The sequence below is a fragment of the Felis catus genome, chromosome C2 (genome assembly GCF_018350175.1).
Source record: "Felis catus isolate Fca126 chromosome C2, F.catus_Fca126_mat1.0, whole genome shotgun sequence".
NCBI classification, from domain to species: Eukaryota; Metazoa; Chordata; class Mammalia; order Carnivora; family Felidae; genus Felis; species Felis catus.
The window spans coordinates 95,028,600-95,050,188 of record NC_058376.1 but is presented as its reverse complement, the minus strand read 5'-3'; the positions used below and the strand labels follow the sequence as shown (position 1 = coordinate 95,050,188).

The following is a 21,589-nucleotide window of genomic DNA, read 5'->3' as shown; positions in this document are numbered from 1 at the left end:
AGGGAGAGGAGACACAGAATCCGAAGCAGGCTCCAGGTTCTGAGCTGTCAGCACAGAGCCTGATGCGGGGCTCAAACTCAGAAGCCAGGCCATGAGCTCATGACCTGAGCTGAAGTCAGACGCCTAACCGACTGAGCCACCCAGGTACCCCCAGAATTTTATTTTTTAATGTGTTATTTTTCTATTCACCTAATTTTTGCTTTTATCTTGATCATTTCTTCCCTTGTGCTTTTAGTTTATTTTTCTGTTATTTTTTCTAGTTTGATTTAGGACTTTAATTTCACTTATGTTCATGCTTTCATTTTTATTGATATAGATGTTAAGGCTACAATTTGTTTTCTACAGCTTTACATACATTTTCTTCATCATCTTTCAGGAATTGCTTCTGTTGTAGTTCCCTTTCAACATAGTATTATGTAACAGGTTTTTAAATTTGCAGGTAGAAAGGTTTTCTTAAATTTCAATTTTAATTTCACTTGGGATTGGTATCAGAATGCTATTTTAAATATTTCTACCTTAGGGGCGCCTGGGTGGCGCAGTCGGTTAAGCGTCCGACTTCAGCCAGGTCACGATCTCGCGGTCCGTGAGTTCGAGCCCCGCGTCAGGCTCTGGGCTGATGGCTCAGAGCCTGGAGCCTGTTTCCGATTCTGTGTCTCCCTCTCTCTCTCTGCCCCTCCCCCGTTCATGCTCTGTCTCTCTCTGTCCCAAAAATAAATAAACGTTGAAAAAAAAAATATTTCTACCTTAAAGAAACTACCGTTTTCTTTGTGCCCTAAATATTCTTTTTTTCCCCAAAAGTTCCATTTGCCTTTGGAAGAAAGGTATATTCTCTAATATCAGAGTGTTAGTGATATGTACATAAAATCCCCAAAAGATTTACCTTATTGATTGCACAGCAATTAAAATGAATTAGAGTGACAGCAATTTTAAGTGAAATTCACACACATAATCGTGAACAAAAAAGGGCAGACAGGCTATCAGTGTTGGGTAGGTGAGCCTCTGTTCTCCCAATTGGAATCTGGTTAGGGATCTGATGGTGACCAAGGTTGCCATGCTTTTCTGGCCCTTGCAAACACTGGGGCACAAGTCATTGTGATGCTGGGATGTGCCCATGGTGTGGCCAAAAATTATTTTACTGGATCCAGAAATAACTCTCAAATTGGACAACAGATTGATATGACCTTGTAGGTGAGTCCTTTTCTGCCAGTATACACCCAGTGGTTGTAACTGATCCTGCTGAATGTATCATGGGAACATAAACACACCTCATCTTGTGCTTAGCTTTATTGCACTTCACAGATACCGCATTTTTTGCTTTTTAACAAATTGAAGGTTATGGCAACCCTGAGTCCAGCAAGCCTGTCGGCACCATTTTTTTTTCCAACACCATTTCCTTACTTCATATCTCTGTGTCCTTTGGTAATTCTCACAATACTTCACACTTCTTCATTATTATTATAGTTGGATTACTGAAATTTCACAAAACTTTAATGGATCAGAGGTTGCTTCCTATGGATGAGCAAGGAAAGTGGGTTTCCTGAGATGGAATCTACTGCTTGTGAAGATGCTGTGAAAAATCGCTGAAATGGCTGCAAAGGATTTAGAATAGAACATAGTCAATACAGCAACAGCGAGGTTCGAGGTTTGAGAGGATTGACTCCCATTTTGAAAGAAGTTCTATTGTGGGCAAAATATTATCAAGCAGCATCACATGCTACAGGGAAATAGCTTATGAAAGGAATAAGTAAGTGATGCAGCAAATTTCATTGTTGCCTTATTTTAAGAAATTGCCACAGCCTCCGAACCTCCAGCAACCACCACCCTGACCAGTCAGTAGTCATCAACATCAAGAGAAAACCATCTACCAACAAAAAGATTGACTTGCTGAAAACTCAGATAAGGGTTAGCATTTTTTTTGCAGTATTTTTTTTTAATGTTTATTTTTGAGAGACAGAGAGCATGAGCGGTGAGGGGCAGAGAGAGAGGGAGACACAGAATCTGAAGCAGGCTCCAGGTTTTGAGTTGTCAGCACAGAGCCCGACACAGGGCTCGAACTCATGGACCAGGAGATCATGACCTGACCGGAAGTCGGAAGCCGGGTGCTTAACTGAGTCACCCACATAGCCCATTTTGCAATATTTTTTAATTCGTGTGTGTACATTATCTTTTTAGACATATGTGACTGCACATTTAATAGACTACAGTATATAGCATAAATGTAACTTTTCTATGCACTAGGAAACAAAAAAATTCACCTGACCCACTTTGTTTCAATATTCACTTTCTTGCAGTGGTCTGGAACCAAACCTGCAATCTGAGGTATGCCTGTAGATGTTATTTTTGTTTATTTTTAATGTTTATTTCTTTTGGGAGAGAGAAAGAGTGTGAACGGGGAAGGAGCAGAGAGAATATCCCAAGCAGGCTCCACACTGTCAGTGCAAAGCCTGACATGGGGTTTGAGGCTGCATCTCATGAACCGTGAGATCATGACCTGAGCCTAAACCAAGAATCGTATGCTTAACTGACTGAGCCACCCAGGCTCCCCTGCCTGTAGATGTTTTAAATTCCCAGTGGAACACATACTTTGGATAGGCAGCCTGAGTTCTAAATGTGGCAATTCCACAGGACACCTCCTATTTGGATAGAATGTTTAATTAAAAGGTTGGGGATGGAGGAGGGATTAAGATAGGCTGACACATAACAAATAATTAGTCTTTTCATGCTTTTTCCCCCTCCCATGCCTCCCTCTGGGAGCTTAGGCTACTGGTATTTGCAAATGGCAATAAAAGAGCGGGGCTGAGAGCTGGAAGACTCTAAACTGGTGCTTCTCTTACTGCACAATTATCTTGCTGATTTTGGAAGGTTATGGATATCAGCAATACTAGTTATGGATATGAGGTCACAACTGCCATGGTAGTCCTGGCATGGATCAAATGTCAGGGAGTGAGAGGTGTTCTAGAATGGTACAGTGTGTAAAAGGAAAAAAGGGTTGAGCCATCTAGGGATGAAAATGTCCACATGGTGTTGATTACCCACAGAATTGGAAAAAGGATGAAGGGTTTGTTTCAGGGACTCATCACACCATTCACATCACTGGGGAAAGAGAACAGCAATGCTGGTAGGGAAGGAACACCTCAGACACTGGGAAGGTCAGGGGTAGGGGAGGAACCATTAATTGCCCTTGCATTAAAGATCTCTGGAAGAATGCAAGGAAAAGGATGAAGATGGAAAGATGTTTTTACTCTTGTAATTACAGAATTTTGAACCATGGGGCTATTTTACATATTTTAAAACTATTAAAAATTTTAAAATGAAAACAAAACTATACCTAAATCTGGAACTAAAACGTAAAAATTACCATTCCCAGCCATAAAGCTAGAGTACTATCTAGTAAGGATCCAGAATATAAAAACACAGTAAAAACAAGTTAGATTTTCTTTTAACAGTGATCAACTCATAAATACATACTATTTTCTTTTATTTTTTTAAAAAATTTTTGAATGTTTATTTATTTTTGAGAGAGAAAGAGAGCACAAGCAGGGGAGGGGCAGAGAGAGGGAGACACAGAATCCAGAGCAGGCTCCAGGCTCCGAGCTGTTGGCACAGAGCCTGATGCGGGGCTTGAACCCACGAATCATAAGATCATGACCTGAGCCGAAGTCAGAAGCTTAACCAACTGAGCCACCCAGGCATCCCCATACTATTTTCTAGCATAAAAATGGTTTTAGGAATGTATATGTACAAGAATAGGGCAGGCTGTTAAGTTAACTTTATGTTTATTTAATATAGCTGATGAAGTTACCAGACAAATATATTTTAATGTAACAAAAAGTTATAATTGATGTATATCATCTACAATGTAAAGGATTTTAATAATTTAGTATACCCAAAGACATTTGAATTTTACCCATTTTTGAGATGTAAAATACACAATTATAATACTCATACTACATATCTTATAATTTTAAAGTTTTAGCTAAAACATGAGTCTCTGTAGATAAAAGCAAGAATTCTCCTGTACCTAAGACAAATAAAAATGTATTACTAATAAAGTGCCACTGGATTAGACAATGCCATTTCAACTATTTCCTTTTTGGAGAGGAGAACACAAGTACATGATAATATGGAACTAGCCATTTTCATTATACTAGCATAGAACTAGTAATGGGCATTGTATTTTGTAACGAGCACAAGAGTGCTCATTTATAGTAGGTATTAACCATAATAAAGAATTCCTTTCAAGAAAGACCACAATTATGACTTATGACAAGCTGTACAGTCATCACTGAATATAGTTTGGTGTCCAGAGTTTTTAAAAAATACAATCATGAACTAAGATGAACCTAAGTCTACCAATACCAAGAAATAGTTTTAGGGACTTCATATAAATAAAATAACCTCTCTCTCAATTGTAAAATAGGTTCCATCCAATTCTAAGGCGAGAGGAATAGTAGTGGTTGGTAAAGTTTGGCAACACGTATGTTTCTAGCAGGTGAAAGAAAGCTCGATATGCATTGCTATAAGATGCCTCTTTCACACAAGGAAAACATGCTAATTAGATGTAGATAGCACTTTTCAGGCACTTGACCTCACTTGGTAGTTAAATTGATGTTCAGATGTATACTTAATGGAGAAACATTAAATTATATAGTGACTTCAAGTCATGTTCTCACAGAACATCTGTGTTCCATAAGCTAAATCCAAATGTTCCCGCTAAAATCAAATAATGATGCCATATATCCAGTTCAGAGAAAACAAATTTAATAGATTAAAGTTAATAGATTGAATTTTCTCAATTTTAAGATTTTCCACAATAAATTTTTCATAAGCCTTTGTTGTCTATTACTTGTCTGAATGCTAGGAGAAAAAAAGGCTTAAAAACTATAAAATATTATGCCTAAGTAAAGTTAGAAAATTTTCAACTGTTGATCAGTTCAATATAACATACGGTTTATGGAAATATGCTCAGAGTTTGCTCTTATACTGCTTAAGAGCCATATTTTCTCATAGTAAATTTGTTTGTGGTTCATATTATAGAATTCAGTATGTAAACATTTTCATGTACCCAAAGAGCATTATGAATTTTTGATCTGTTGTCCCTAGATATGTTTGAGAACCACTACCTATTTGTCTGGCTCTAAAAACTATCTTTGGGGTCCATGCCAAAGAAATGCTTTCAGATAGATCATTAAGGTTTGGGTTCTAAGATAAGACTACCAAAGTCTATTCTACAATGAAAACTATATGGCAAGATTTCAGTATAGATGTTATCAATGTTCCCATTTTGTTTTAATACTTAGGTTAAGTATTTTGATATTAAGGATTTTTATTTGCATGTTATCATTGTATTACAATTTGGGAAAATTTGGCAATATACTTTCAGGCAGCTTTAAAATAATGCAACTTCAGCTCTTAGCACAAACAGCCCTGAGAACAATGCATTCAAATTACAGCTCAACTAGAAATAATCTAATTGAGAAACTTTAAAGTTACAAAAACAAATTCTGGAAAAGTTGTAAATTAAAAAAAAAAAGTCACAACATTTGAGGCACTACCAGACTACAGTACTTTTAAGAGTTGAAAGGACTTTGTAAAAAGAACAAACATACAAAGCTGGGTGTGCATATGCACACACTCCACATTGTGCTATAATGAAAAATTGTGTCCCCAAATTTTATAGCCTAAACATTTTATTATAGCATCTCCTATTAAAGATATCATGCTCTGGCTGCAGGAGAGTTTTGGTAATTGTTATAAAGCATTGGTACAGAATTTTGTACCATAAATGGTAACGGATTCAAGAGCTTGGTTAGCAACAATTTCAAGTGACAGACAGCCCTTGGAGGGGAGAATGAAACATCATAATTATGTTTATGACGCAAATGCTAAGTCAAAGTAGCAATGATTTGATCTATTTCAGAGGGTATTCAACTTTGTAGTAGCAAATAAGGTATAACAAAGTCTTCACAGTAGAAATAAAATATGTTGCTCTAGAAAGAAACAAATATTCCACTTGTTAATATTGTATACAAATTGGTGAAATGCCTGCCGACAAAAATGGTGTATCATCATATAATCTATCAACATGACAGTCTACACTCTATACATGGTAACCTGTGATATTTAACATTTGCTACAAAAAAGTACAACAAATACTAGGAATCAACTTTTAATATTTCTGATGTCAAAAAGAATGAAGTTACTGCTGTTCTATGTTAAAAAATACGTTTACCTGCTTCCTTTTAATACAATTTATAAAGCTTTACTAAATGAAATATTTTGTTCTAGAGAAACATGTACTGACTTATGTGAAAATAAACAGTCCCATATCTTTAAAATCTATACTTATACTTATATATCAGAAGAGTATTTACATTTCATTATGGTACTTAAAATATTTATGCATAAATAGCTTTTGCCATTCAAGGTATGAAGATAGAGATGCATTATAATTCACATATGCTTACCTCACAACTGAAATGTATTTATGTGAAGTTTGACAAGTTAGGAACAACAAGGGCATGCTAATCCAGAATTAACAGTAAACCAGAACACTAGTATGGTTAACTGGGGTCATGTGAGTGACCAGCAAGCAGCACAGATTGAGAACTTCCTGGAATTCCTGTGGATAACAATGCCAACCAGTAACAAGTAAAACGCACAGAACAGACTACTAAAACACTAGAGCAGTATGAAGTAGATACTTAGATGGAATACTGGAAAGAATTTAGCCTAATTCCTAATTGTGCTTCAGATGGGCAAAAGCTAAGATGTTACGCTAAAATGGTTAACTATAACCTCTATATTTCTTGTGCTTTAGAATTCTCCTTGCATTTCTCTTAAGTATCCTGTTTTCTTCTCCAAATGGGTTTGCTGAGGCCTATACAAGATTTAAAAATGTGCACAAATTAAGTAACTAAACCTTTGGGATCTTCTGTTCCTAATACTATTTTCAGTATCGCTTCTCGGCCTTTTGGCTAAGATCAAGTGCCTAATACTATTTTTAGTTACTGATTAGATCGGTTACAGCATCATATATGTTTTCCTCCAGATGATAGGAACAAAGGTCTTTCAGAGGTCAAGGCATGATGAGAAAGGTCTCATAATCAGTCTTAGAGAATGATTACTGAAGTAGTGATTTTGTTCTAAGTTTAATTTCAATATAATGATTGTTTTTAAGTCAAAGGTCCTTGCAAACCCTGTGACAGTGTCTAGAATCCTGGAAATAAGATATACGAAGAGAAATGTAGCTGAGTCACCTAAAACACTTTTTAAAATTATTCAGTTTTTAGGATTCTTTCCTAGTTATGTTTCACACTGGTAACCGAATTAAGTACATAACAATCAGAAAAAAATATATGTACTTCTCAAAGTAAGAAAAATAATCATCACAGAAAGTAACTCTTGCTCCATGATGCACTTTCAATTCACTTTAGAAAAAGTGTACATAAATTTAACAAATATTCCAAATCAATTTAAAGAATATCCAGTTTTGCTGGACAACTAAATATTTTAATGCCAAAAAATGTACTTAAAAATGGTTGGAAAGGAGGGACTACTATAAATACCAACAATTTATTCAACATATTGATAAAGAGCACTGCATAGCATCCTATAAAGCAGGTCACTCCTTTAAATACAGAGAGAGAACAAAAAGCAAAAACATAACTAGAAAGAAACTTTCTATTTTTATGCCAGTTACACAGGCCTCAAGTAAAAACCTATGGCTCTAACCAATCCCCTTTGCCACTGTCCCCTGTAGACTCCTCCTTTGTAATCTGACTTGCTAATAACACTCAACCTATAGTTCAATGTCTGTCAACTATGAGCAGGTAGCAAAATCACTACATATAAGGTTATGTTTAGTCTTGCAACAATTTGGCAAAGGAAAGTATGACTGAGGTAATACAGGTGGCTGCACATGCCTACTAAGAAAACTGACACTTTTTGATAACATGATTTTTGGTTAAGGATTTGTGCTTGCCACACACAGGCTGAAACTGTGACAATTCCAATCCATAATCAACTCATTCTATATTAGGTCTGAAATTAATGCAGAACAATTCAACTTAAATGTGGTACTTTGATACCACTAGATGCTACATTGTCTGATTTTAAGCCCTGGTTTATCTATCAACTAAAATTCAGGAATGATTTGCTCAGACAAATCATATCTGCTGAAGCCATCTTATCTATTTCTTGTACTCACTGAAAACCACAGGAAAGTTATAGGAAAGACACCTACAAAATTAAAAAAAAAAAAAAAAAGAATTACAAACTTGATGATTTTAAATTACCAATTGCCTACAAAACTGAGTACAATTTCAAAACAATTTAAAAAAATGAGGTGGCTTATGAAGGCCATAGCTTTGGTGACAACTTAGACCCAAACTTTAGATCTGTGGTTGATCCAGACCTAACATTTTGCTCATGCCTGATGCTCCCATTTATTTGCAGGGCTTTATGGCTACAGCATATTCTTCACTCATTGCACACATAACAGACACCTAGAAGGGAAAAATGCAGGCAAAAAGTTATTCAGAAGGCAATACATACATATGTTATTATATACTGGATATTTGTGGATATTTTATACATGCTGACTTTGGAAAGAGGTATTCCAAGACCAGATAACCTACTTTCTTTATAGTTTTCCAAAGTAAAATTTCTCAAACTGTGGTTTTTAAGGTGACTTCCAGGAAACAGGAAGAATAAGAGCTATGAATGTCTCAATACTTATCAGATGTCATACTTCTGAGAGTCATAGCAAAGACAAAGAGTAAATCACCTTCACGCTTTAGTATTCCCATACCATCTTTTCTTATCTTTCATAGCTCAGGTGCTGGTCTTCAAAACAAATTTGGGGTTGGCAATGTCTGCTTAGCAAAAAGTGAACTTTGATACTTTCTTTGGTAATGGACCTCTCAGGGTATCATGGGAAAACCGTCTCATAGAGCAGTATTTAAAAACTACATTTCATATTTGCCATTTTTTGCTGACTAGTTTATGCCACAGTTCTTATAAAAAGCAATCTCCCCTTAGGTCTTTACCTGTACATCTTCACCTGCATTGTATTTTCCTTCTATCTCTTTACCTAGTTCACCTTCCGGCAGCTTAAGATCCTCACGAACTTCACCGGTTTCTGTCAGCAGGGATAAGTAACCATCCTGAATACATATCAGCTATTGAAAGAAATTATATCATTTGCAGTGATTAGATTATATCACTTTGTAATATTTACATAGTTAAGTTGCAATCCACATTAATTTGTACAAGTACACAGTAATACGTTAATATATTCTGAGCTTAAATAATGCTAAACATACAAAACCATAAAAGATGTATAGACTAAAAGTATAAGTTCACTCCTTCTTGCACACCATGTTCCCCCAACTCTCTCTCTCTCTCTCTCTAATATGCCCTGAAGCATTTATGTGTATGTGCACAATACAAATATAGTTGCTTTAGAAAAAATAAATGAGAATCCAAGGTGATTCCGTCTACATGGCGTCTGCTCATGTCCCTCTTCAGGAAATTAGTAACGTGGAAAAAAATCTGACATGTCTTAGGTTGTTGGAGGGAAGGGGATGTTTGTTTCCTTTGCCTTCCTTTGGCTGCCTACACGTATACTTCAACCTTTCTGGATAGGTTGCGTCTTCTTAAGCCCTTGACCTAGACCAGAGGCATTGATACACATCAGGTTTCTTTAGTCATCAACTATGACCTTCCCACCAACAGGGGAAACTATCCATAGAGTTGGTCCTGGTGGACGATTTGGCCATAAGGGTGTGGCCCTTAACATGGTGACAGAAGAAGACAGGATTCTTTGAGATTTCGAGACCTTCCACAGATCCTCAATTGAGGAGATGCGCGTCAATGTTGCTGACCTCATCTGAAGGGCTGTCCTGTTACCTAGCCCTATCCAGGATTCAGGCCCTGGGAGCTGAAGAGGAGCAGGAGTGGGGAGGGAAGGGAGCCATGGGATAGACATCTTGTCAGGTTTTTTTCTTTTCTTTGAATTAATGTCACTTTTTGTGTCAAAAAAACATAAATGGGATATTACAGGTATTTTTCAGCAAGTTGTTTTCACTTAACAGTATGTCTTAGAAATCTTTCCAAATTGGAAACTATAGGCCTACCTCCGTCTCTTTAACTACTTCACAGCTGCATAAATAGATTGTAACTGATTTAACTGTTTTCCTATTAATGGGCATAAAGTTAATTTTAGTTTTCCATGATTACAATGTGTTTCATAATTTGATTATGAACAAAATTCTGTAGAAAACTTTTGGTGTCCAGTTTACTATTAACATTAGATTTTTTTTAAAGACAAACATTTGCTTGTTGATGACATTAATGAAACAAACCCAGTCTAACCTACAAAGAGACACAGTTTTGATATTGCTGATTTTTTTTTATTACAGGAATGATGAAATAGCCAGGCTGTACTTATTTATTCTAAAAGCATATACAGTATGTCTAGATTTCTTTAAGTTTATTTAAATTTTAGTTAATGTATAGTGTAGTACTGGTTTCAGAATTCAGTGATTTATCACTTAAATACAACACACAGTGCTCATCACAAGTGCCCTCCTTGATGCCCTTCACCCATCCAGCCCATCTCCCACCCCCTTCCATCAGTCCTCAGTCTCTTCTCTCCCCCCCACTGCCTTCCCATATCTGTTTTGTTTCTGAAATTCCACATATAAGTGACTACTGGGGGGAATGCAAACTGGTACAGCCACTTCCACTCTGGAGAACAGTATGGAGGCTCCTCAAAAACACAAAAATAGAACTATCCTGCCATCCAGCAACAGGTGCCTAGACTTCTAACAGATTTTATAAAAGGCAATTGTTCGGAATACCAGATGCTAACATTGACAAACACAAAAGGAGTTGAAGATTTGGTCCTTACTCCCCTTTACTGCTTTGTGTTACTGTTTGTAACACAAACCTACCATAGAGGTAGATTTCAAAGCTCCTCTCTATGGCACTACCAAATCTGGCTATGGCTTCCCACAGATATCTCATCAGATTTGCACACGTCTAAAACCTCAAAAACAAAAAGCATCCTCTAAGCAACTACAAATCCTTTTAATTCATCTTTACATCACTCAAACATTTGTGAGGTAGTTGGGAGAGGAGTGGGAAACAAGGAGGTTGAGGCAGAAGTGTAGTTTTTTTTTATTGTACCAATCTTTGTATACACTACAAAGTGATCACCAAAATAAGTCTAGTTACCATCCATCACCATACAATTGACCTCCTTTACCCATTTCACTCATTCTCCAATCCCCTTCATCTCTAAAAACCAACCACCAATCTGCTCTATAAGTTTTGTTTTGTTTTTGTTCATTTGTTTTTTACATTCCACATAGAAGTGAAATCATACAGTATTTCTTTTTCTCTCTCTGACTTATTTCTCTTAGTATAATATCTTCAAGTTCCATCCAGGTTGTTGCAAATGTCACCATTTCCTTTTTTTCATGACAAAGTAGTAATCAGTTGTATATGTATACCACATCTTCTTTATTCCTTTATCCATTAATGGACATTTAGGCAGTTTCCATATCTTGGCTACTGTAAACAATGCTGCAATGAACATTTGGGTGCATATAGCTTTTGAAATTAGTGTTTTCATACCCGAAAGTGGTATAGCTGGATCATTATGATAGTTCTACTTTTATTTTTTTGAGGAACCTCCATACTGTTTTATATAGTGACTATACCAATTTAAATTCCCACCAACAGTCCAAGAAGTTCCTTTTTCTCCAGATCTTTTCCAATAATTGTCACTTTTTGTCTTTTTGATAATAACCATTCTAACATGTATGAAATGATATCTCATTGTGGTTTTGATTTGAATTTCCCTGTTAATTAGTGATGTCGAATATCTTCTCAGGTACCTGTTGGCCATCTGTGTATCTTCTTTGGAAAAGTTTGTTTTGATCCTCTGCCCATTTTTTAATCAAATTGCTTGGTTTTTTTTTTTTTTTTTTTTTTTTTGCTATTGAGTTCTTTATATATTTTGGACATTAACCCCTTATCAGATATATGATTTGCAAATATTTTCTCCCATTCAGTAGGTTGCCTTTTCATCTTGTTGATGGTTTCCTTTGCTGTACAGAAGCATTTTAGTTTGATGTAGTCCCACTCATTTATTTTTGCTTTTGCTGCCTTTGCTTTCGGTGTCAGAACCAAAAATGTAATGCCAAGACCAATGTCAAGAAGCTTACCACAAATGTTTTCTTCTAGTTTTGTGGTTTCAGGAATTATATTCAAGTCTTTAACCAATTTTGAGTTAATTTTTGTATATGGTGTAAGATAATCTAGTTTTATTCTTTTGCATGTGGCTGTCCAGTTTTTCCAACATCATTTAGTATATAATTCTAAATAGCCACAGGCTTACAAGGCAGATCTTTTTGATTTTGGCTCTTTTAGCAATTCCCTGAAGTAGAACTTGTCTATTTCGAGAATTAAAGGTTCCCACTGCCATTAGTGACTGAAACATAAAAGTCAAATAATACTACTGATACTTTGATATTTATTTATATAATGGTGGTATTTTATTTTTAAAGAGTTAAGAATTCATCAGTTAAACTGTGGGATGAAATATAAGGCATTTCAAATAAAATATGTATAGACATTATAAAATATCTAGTAAAACAACATTTTAAAAAATTAAACATCTTATTAAAATAAATTGCTGTATGAAATAAAATTAAAATTTTCAAAAATAAAACTGTAGAAAAATAAAATTAAATAATGAAAATTATTTGATCTTCTTACACAAATTATTTTTAAAATTTCAGATATACAGTAAAGTTACAAAAATAATACATCAAAATCCCATATTTTTCCCCTTGATTCACCCAGTAACATTTAACTGCATGTGCATTTATGTATATATGAATACATAAAATACATAGAATATACATTCTTGTTCTTTTCTTCTTTTTACTAAACCATTTGAGTATGTTTCAAAAATCATGATTCTTTAGCAAGAAAGACAAATTTTTTTTCTTTCCCAAAAAAGACAAATTCTTATATAACCAACTTATTTTTTTTAATTAGGAAATGTAATATTGCTAAAATATTATTTAATATATAGTCCATACACAAATTTATCAATTGTTCCAATATTGTCTTTGATAGAAACTATTTCCTCCCAACTCCAGGTTCATACCTTGTACATATTTGGCATGGATACGTGCATGAAGACCACCACAGCACAATAAATATAACTGAAAAGGCCCACAGAGCTAAATTTTTTAAATGAACAGAAATAAGTATTATATGGTGACTTGATAACAAAGGGGTATGATCACTGAGTACTTATGATGCAAGGCACTGTTCTAAGTATTAACTAACTAAACCTCCCGTGAGGTTTACTATTCTTATCTTCACTTTATAAATAATGAAAAAAAGGCAAGAGGTTAAATAACTTGCCAACCAAGGTCACGTGATTAGTAAGTGTTAAAGTAAGGATTCGGACCCAACCTATCTGGCATGAGTCATTCTCTTATCCATGATCCAGTACAGACTACATACCAAAGGCTGACACTAGGATGAGGAAAGTGAAGCACTTGTTCTGAGTGCAAAATTTAAGGTGGCACCAAAAAAACTCATCAGTGATCACATATTTTAAAACTAAAATTAATACAAAAATTCCATGATGAACAAAGTATCAAAATTTTAAATAAAGACAAAATTTGGACTACTGATGTTTCCTTTTAGGTGGCTTAGTCGGTTAAATGTCCCACTTCTGATTTCGGCTCAGGTCATGATCTCACTGTTCATGGGATGAAACCCTGAGTCAGGCTCTGTGCTGATATCACAGAGCCTGCTTGGGATTCTCTCTCTCTCTCTTTCTCAAAATAAATAAACTTAAAAAAAAAAAAAAATTGTGCTCTAGGCAAGGGCATCACTTACCTCATTCCCCTTACCCTGGTCTGGGTCCTGCTGTGTCCCCAAATAAAACCCAAACTAAATTTTCCTTTATGTTAAATCTGGAGCTCCAATCAATGATTGACTAATTTTTTTAAATATTTATTTATTTTTGAGAGAGAGGGGGAGAGAGATAGAGACGGAGAGATCGTGTGTGCATGGGGGAGCGGCAGAGAGAGAGAGGGAGAGAATCCGAAGCAGGCTCCCAGCCATTAGCACAGAGCCCCGACGGTGAGATCATGACCTGAGCCGAAATCAAGAGTCAGATGCTTAACCGACTGAAAAGACTTAAAGGAAAAATTTGGTTTGGGTTTTATTTGAGGACAGCATGGCCTAGACTAAGGTAAAGGGAACGAAGTAAGTGAGCCTTTGCCTAGAGCACAATATTTTTTACAATTAGTCAATCACCCAGGTGCCCCAATGATTGACTAATTTGATCATGGTAGTAATTATATGAATTACTGATACTGTCTTTCTGAAACACTCAAAGGCAAAAGCATTCTATGTTGAATGCGTATTAATGTATATAATGAATATTGAATATTCAAAGCATTCACATGTTAAGGATAAAAAAACAGAAATCCATTTTTGGCAAAAGAAAAGTCTATGCTTAGCCTTAGCTGCACTATCCTTACTTCAATGAATAATCACATATGCATTTAACAAATGTTTATTGAGCACCCACTATAAGCCATGTCTAAATTAGGTGCTCCAAGCATAATGGAATGATTAAATGGAATTTTTATACAGGAAAAGGGGGAGCAGAAAAGGACTACTTTTTGGTACATATCTACTTATGAGGTAATTACGGGATACATTTTCTCATTTAATCCTCACATTATCCTTCCTTTGTAGATGGGAAGACTGAGTCTCAGAGAGATTGTATAATTTGTCCAAGGTTGTCCAGCTAGAAAGTGGCAGAACTAGATCCAAACCCAAATTTGCCTGATTAAAAAAAAAAAAAAAGCCCATACGCTATTATTATAATAAGACAATTCAAATGTCTACAAAGACTCCAAGGAAACCTAGAAAATATTTATAAATGGGAAAATGAAAATATAAAACTTACTAGATTAAAACTATGTAAAAATATGTTTACATTATGTGTGAATAAAGAGTAAAAGGAAGTCATATGGGAATTGCAGCTGAAGGTAACATGCTCTAAAAATTATATAATACAATATAAGATATAGCAAGAAGTCAGTTTAAAATGAATTTAAAAAATCTAGGGATCACACTTGTATTTTTCACTGTGTAAAATATAACAGAAAAGAGTTCTGTATATGGTATGCTTGTCACTGAGATTGAAGACTTACAAGAGAGACTTTAGTTATGATTAATCTGAGCTCCCACATCCTATGAGGTCAATGGTTTGGTTACCATCAATTCTCCCAAACCAAGAAAATGTTATCATTACACATGACCTATCCAAATATATAATTGGAACTAAAACTTGGAAGTTTATACCTATAATTTAACAAAAGGTCACAGCATGGTCACTGAATGTAAATAAAACAATTACATAGTTTTGTATTTTCTTTACTATATGCAGTGGCCAGGTACTTCATCTTTTATATTAATGGCTTTCGGCTGACTTCCCTATTTAAGAATACCAAATTCTAACTCACATTCATTAACACACAAACTTGGTTGGTGGAACATGAATCCCAAAGACTTCATAAAGTCTTAGGTTTGAGAAGTGAAAAGAAATAAAATACCAGGGAGGGAGTTACCTACATTTGAAATAGTTTACAACAAAGAGCAGTTTTACTAAACATTGGACTTATTCAGTCACAAAATGCAGTCACTTGATCTGAGAAACAATAAGACATGTTCAACTTTTTAAAAATTCAAAATGTTAAAAAAATAGCAAATTAGCAATAATTATAGATAAGGTACAAGTGTTAAATATCACTATTTTTCCAATTTTTAGGATAAGTGGTGCCTAATATTTGGTTAGAAAAGCCTACAAAACTACTCCCAGGTTTTGTTAAATTACAGTTAACAGTAGAATGTATTTGCAACTTTAAGAAACAACCAGCATTTTACAGGAAATTAGTACTCACTTGATAATCATTTCTCTTAATATTTGGAACATCCATGTTGTGAGTAGAGGGACAAATATCTTCATATTTTTTGCCCGTGAAAATATCAATTCCAACAAGGTGAACCTAGCAGAAAAGGGAGAACAGGAAGCCTGTTTAATCTTTGCCAAGTATATCACTCATTACATACACAAGAGCACAATACCAAAGCTGATTATGACAGATTCTTTCTCCTTCCAAGGTCATCTTATTTTATTTTCTTAAAAAAAAAAAGTAGTGGTCATTGACTTGAGAAGCAGTGAACCAAACTAAACAGTATCATGACATATCCAGACCCAATATCATATATAGTCCAGTAATTCAATTATAAGATGCATAAGAAAAATGAAGTTATGTTAGAACACGTTTTCTCATCTGAATAGATTATTCTAAGTCACTAGGATTTCAGGAAAGTTTCATTTCCCAGTTAAATGAAACATTATAAGGGCCCCAAAAGGAAATGCTATATTTCAGTATGCAAAGCAATAGCTGGTCACCCGGTAACTGTGGGAAGAAAAAATTGTGATTATTACAAAGTTATAAATATGGAAATCTCATGTTCCGCACTGTAATACAAATGATTAAAACCCCAACGCAAAGAGAGACCTGGAAGGGCACTTACCTTGGCATGACCGTGCTTTCCAGTTTTGGAAGTTGACATCTCCACTATTTTGCATGGTCGTCCTTTGAGAACCACGAAGCCGTTTTTGCGCAGGGCCGAGCACTGCATTGGGTAAGTGCTGGAAGCCCCAGCATCTCCAGTGGTGAAATCAATTTCATCCGCCATGGTGGGCTGGGGAGATGCTAGCTTTTCCCAGGGAACTACACAAAAAGTTTGTGTTTGCTTTTTAACAACGGGAACGCAGGCAGGGAAACATCACATTTCGGACAGGTTACGTACCAAACATCATGGATCTATTATTTTTTCATTTATAGAACACCCACAAAAGAATAGGGGGCACTTCTAACTCCGGCCTCTACAAACTTTTCCATCCATTGGTGGGGAGGTAGGGAGGGAGGTCGCAGATGAGCTCCTAGCGGGTGGGGGATACCCGCCCTGGGCACTCACCGGCGCGGGGAGCAGCAAATCTCGGCCCCCGTCGTCCCACCGCAGGAGAAACCGGCGACCTTCCCGCACAGCGCCGCGCCGCGCCACCCGGCCCTCCGCCGCCGCCCTTATCCTCACTGCGGGGGACCCAGCCCAGGCCGCACATCCCCGAGAAGGATGGGGATAACAGGACCTGGTCAACAGCACCTGGTCCCCAGGCAGCAGGCGTGCACCCCGCCCTCCAGCCTGCGGCGCCGTCGCCCCGGCTTCTCAGGCGCCCCCTTGTCCTGCCGGCATCCTTGGCCCGGCCCGGCCCGGCCCCGCAAGGGCCTGAGCCCTGGCGGGTCCCGCGCTCTCCTCCGTTCCCCCATCCATCCTTCCTCCTTCCCTAGTTTTGGACTCGGCTCCGGTCGCCTTCTCCGGCCCTGCCTCGCTCCGGTCCCGGCCCTACCAGCTTTTCCCCATGTCTTCACCTTTCAGCAAGGAAAGAGGTCCTTTTGCCTGCGCACCGGCGCCGGTCCCCTACAGCTGCGGCGGCGGCAGCGGTGGCGGCCCCGGCAGTTCCAAGAGACGGGGCGGGGCCGCCACACTTTCCACACCCCGGCCTCCCCGCCCTTTCCCGCCCCCACCACAGCCCCACTTCCGGGATAGGTCCCGGCGCGTCACAGGCACCGCCCTCTCGGGCTACCATTGGCTACAATGTTCACGAGGTCCCGCCCAGTCACGTGAAGAGCGCCCTGGCAACCCCACGTGCTGCGGATTAGTGCACTTCCGGCGTGAGGAGCACTTTTTGGAGTCCGATTGCTGAGGGTGAACTTAAAGGCAAGGAAACTTGCTACCTCAAACTTTTATGTTGGTTGCACTCGGGTCCAAGTTGAAGTTAACAGGAGCCAAACCACGCGTTCTGTGGCCCCTGCCATCGGGTGCGTGGTGGTTGTCACGTGACAGTTGTCAGGCCCTGTGAGGGACACGGATTCAACGGGTGCCCTGCGTGGTTGTGGGAGGAGATTTGGGGTCGAGCTTCTGGCTCAGGTTGATGGTCGAAACCACACTTGGCTCCTCAAGGAAGAGCCCAAGTGCAGTATTTTATTACCGGCTCTAACCTGTCGGCTCACAGGGGACCCCGGCCATCCGTGATGAGGTTCTGGCAGTGACTGCCACTGGGTGCCTGGGCAGGGTCAGCAGTGCCTTCTGGGGTGGGAACTCCTCTGAGACATCTGCGACCCAGATAACAGCAGTGAAATGACCCAGCTCATTCTTCACACTAGGCTGTTACGGAGTTGTGAAGGTGAATGGTGAATGCCTACCTCCTTCCTTCGTCACGGTCCTGTCCAGAAACTCAGACCAGTCCAGTTCTGAGAAACTCGGCTCTTCTTTCCTCTTGGCATTGGAATTTGAGTTTGAGGTATGTTCAAACCTCAGTAGAGCTGTTGGGTTGTCTTCAAAATAGACCAGGAGCCAATAGAGACTTGACTAGGATTAAGGACCAAGGTTCTTAAAAGAGATGCACCCCCTTGTGTTCCATTTCACAACGCACTGCATTCTACCTTGGGGAGGTGACCTATACTCCCCAGTATGTGGTCCTGTAATTTTGTATTGCTGTCTTTTGAGTAGCCAGTCACGTTCTCACATTACTACGTGGCCCTATGGTTTGCACAGGTATTTGACACATGTTGAATTCAACCTTTATTATAAAAAAGTGAACTCCCATGAACGGAATTCAGCCTCTAGCTAATATATGAAAGAGTCGAATTAGAACCCTGGTTCATGAGTCCACTCTGCCTTTCCTTACACCGTCTAACCTTTCCCTGTCTAATGTTATTAGAATGATTGCTAATATGTAAAGAGTATCTATGCAAGTAGGTAGACATAAAATGTCTTATGTGCATTATTCCTTTAATCTTAACTGTTACCGTTTTTTAACCTCAAATTTATTTTTTTTTTAATTTTTTTCATCTTTATTTATTTTTGAGAGAGAGAGAGAGAGAGCATGAGCAGGGGAGAAACAGAGAGACAGAGGGAGTCACAGAATCTGAAGCAGGTGCCAGGCTCCAGGCTCCGAGCTGTCAGCACAGAACCCAATGCAGGGCTAGAACCCAGGAACCTGAGCTCATGACTTGAGCTGAAGTTGGACGTTTAACTGACTGAGCCACTCAGGTGCCCCTTAACGTTAAGTTTACTACGTTATAATTTCTACAAATCAAAACTTACCCTTTTCAGTTTTGTGAGTTTTGAAAAACATAAGTAGTTCTATAACTATGACTTCAATCAAAATAAAGAATATTTCCCTGATTCCAAAAGTTCCCTCCTTTTTGTGGTCAGTCCCCTCCCCCTACACCCAGCCCCTGGAAACCATTAGCAACTACTGTTTTATCTACATTTTTAATTGTGAGAAAAAAGCAGAGAAAAGTATTTTGGCCAAACTCACACAGCTAGGAAATCAGAGAGCCAAGATTGAACTCTAGGCAGCTTGGCTCCATAATCACTACTTTAACTACTGCTACATTTGCATAAGATTTGGATTTGGAATCAAATGATCCAGCTTCATTCATTCAACAAATACAGTCAATTCTAGTGAAGTTGCTGGAACACTGAATCAGCAAATACTGAACCATTGTTCCTAGGGGAAGTGCAGAGTTAGGTTCCTGTGAGTCTCTGGTCACAACATTTTTGTGAACTGACCAATATATAATCTTGTTTTATGTGTGTTTCAGTTTCACCTTACTTAATACGTATTGATTAACATTTAACTCACAGCCAACAGCACTATAATTATTATGCCTGAGTGGAGCTTATCTAACACATGTATTTTCTCCATAAGGTACATCACAGCCTTCTTGTGCTTAGAAGCACTAGACGGCGTTTCAGCACTATGCTTCAGAGCCATCGTAAACAGCCAAGTCACCAACAAAAGTCACAAAAATGTGAAAAGTGGTGCTAATAGACTGAAAAGAAACACTTGTTGAATTTGACAGCTGTAGCAAGAAGGCAGAGCCTCACCTTGTTTGACCTCAGCTAGGAAAATATGCATTGGATGACTTCTATCTTTTGCTGTTCTGTGCTTGTCCATAACTGACTGAAAGCACTGCTAGTCCTGATTATAAGTAAATTGAATCCATAGGCAGAGCCACAAATATGGAATCCATCAATAATGGGGATTACTGTTTTTATTTTAATACCTTTAGCACTGGAATTAACATGTTTACCAAGACAGCCCCCTGTTCGTTAGGTGTTTGCAGTCTACTATATGATGCAATTTAGCAATTTTGACAGATAAAATAAATACAAATAAATAACTACAGGGTTCTGAAAAAAAGGATCTCTTCCTCATCTAGTCTAGGTGTAATCCAATAGAAATATGATGTAAGCCACATATAATTTTGAGTTTTGTTGCAACCATATTTAAAAAGTTAAAGGGGATAAAATTAATTTCAATAATATATTTTATTTAACCCAATACATCCAAAAGATTTCTTATGTAACCAATATCAGAATTATTATTAAGATAATGTTATAGTTTTTGTAAACTGATCCTTCAGTCTCTGGTGTAGGGTACATCTCAATTCAGACTACCCAGACTACCCATATTTTAAGTGTTCAATAGGTATGATGGTGTCTATCATATTGGACACATCACAGGTCTAGAAGATTTAAAGACTGCTTCTCTAGAAGTGAATATATTAATCTGACATGAAAAAAAATTAGTAGAAGTTAGCAATGAGGAGAGTTTTGGAAAAGGTATTTTAGGCAAAGGGATACAAAGACTTGTAGATGAAAGAATTATAGCATCATCCTGGACTGTAAATGTTTCAGTGTGTCTGGTGCATACTGTAAAAAGAGATAAGTGAACTTGAATTTTCTCCCAAGTAAACCAGAAAGATATTGAAATAGTACATATAAGAAAATAACAAGAATGTAGCTTTCATTTAGAAAGACACTTCTGGTTATGGTATGGAGGATTTGGGGGGAGGAGAAAATATTGGAAATAGGAAACTGATTAGGAAGAAATAGTTATGTTGGTGAACAAAGGTGGTGACTATGAGAACAGAGAGAGGACATATTCAAGAGAATTACGTGAAAAATGGACATAGTGTTATAATTAATTAAATGTTAGGGGTCAAAATGGAAAGAGAGATGCAGGGTATGAGGAAGAGGATACAGTAAAAAACTGGGAGAATGATGCTACCATTCATTGAGATAGAAAATATAACAGAAAGAGCAAATTACCAGGGAAAGTTGAGTTTACTTTTGGGCAGATTGAATTTCAGCTTCCTATGGGAGATATATGTATATATCTTAAATAGAAATGGACATTTGTGAACCATTAGTATATAGATGATTATTAAAGCTAAAGCAGGAGACTTACTTCAGCCTTAAGGGCACAGACTGAAAGTGAAGGGATGCAAAAAGATAATCCATGCAAATAGAAACCAGAAGAAAGATGAGATAGTTATTCTTCTATATCAGACAAAATAGACCTTAAGACAGACTGTAATAAGAGACAAAGTTA

General features: G+C 37.4%; 1 protein-coding gene and 1 non-coding gene across 9 annotated transcripts; one reads left to right on the top strand and one right to left on the bottom strand.

The window, feature by feature from the left end:
• Positions 1–3,759: 3,759 nt before the first annotated feature.
• On the bottom strand, positions 3,760–17,698 carry EIF5A2 (eukaryotic translation initiation factor 5A2). Of its 8 annotated transcripts, none has more exons than XM_045037276.1 (6): positions 17,101–17,517; positions 16,654–16,853; positions 16,014–16,118; positions 13,187–13,262; positions 9,095–9,182; positions 3,760–8,507 (listed from the first exon to the last, which is right to left on the bottom strand). In XM_045037276.1, the coding sequence occupies exons 1-5, from the start codon at positions 17,243–17,245 to the stop codon at positions 9,133–9,135; spliced, it is 576 nt and encodes a 191-aa protein (XP_044893211.1). In that variant the 5' UTR covers positions 17,246–17,517; the 3' UTR covers positions 3,760–8,507; positions 9,095–9,132. The 8 variants fall into 8 exon arrangements, 6 of the variants coding, with proteins under 6 accessions (XP_044893211.1, XP_044893210.1, XP_003991966.1 ...); XM_045037275.1 differs by lacking the exon at positions 13,187–13,262 and having other exon boundaries at positions 3,760–8,241; positions 8,417–8,507; positions 9,051–9,182; positions 17,101–17,273; XR_006585259.1 differs by having other exon boundaries at positions 9,051–9,182; positions 17,101–17,513.
• On the top strand, positions 9,484–9,626 carry LOC111556445. Its single transcript, XR_002735917.1, has one exon. It is a non-coding gene; the product is annotated as a small nucleolar RNA SNORA67 (small nucleolar RNA).
• Positions 17,699–21,589: the final 3,891 nt, after the last annotated feature.

Bases quoted from the DNA above. Each gene is read 5' to 3' on its own strand.
- EIF5A2 (XM_045037275.1), bottom strand. From the start codon at position 17,245: ATGTGCGGCCTGGGCTGGGTCCCCCGCAGTGAGGATAAGGGCGGCGGC. The intron at 16,119-16,653 runs GTAAGTGCCCTT...CTTTTCTGCTAG, and splicing joins GAAAGCACGGTCATGCCAAG to GTTCACCTTGTTGGAATTGA. The intron at 9,183-16,013 runs GTGAGTACTAAT...TTCTTTCAATAG, and splicing joins TTAAGAGAAATGATTATCAA to CTGATATGTATTCAGGATGG.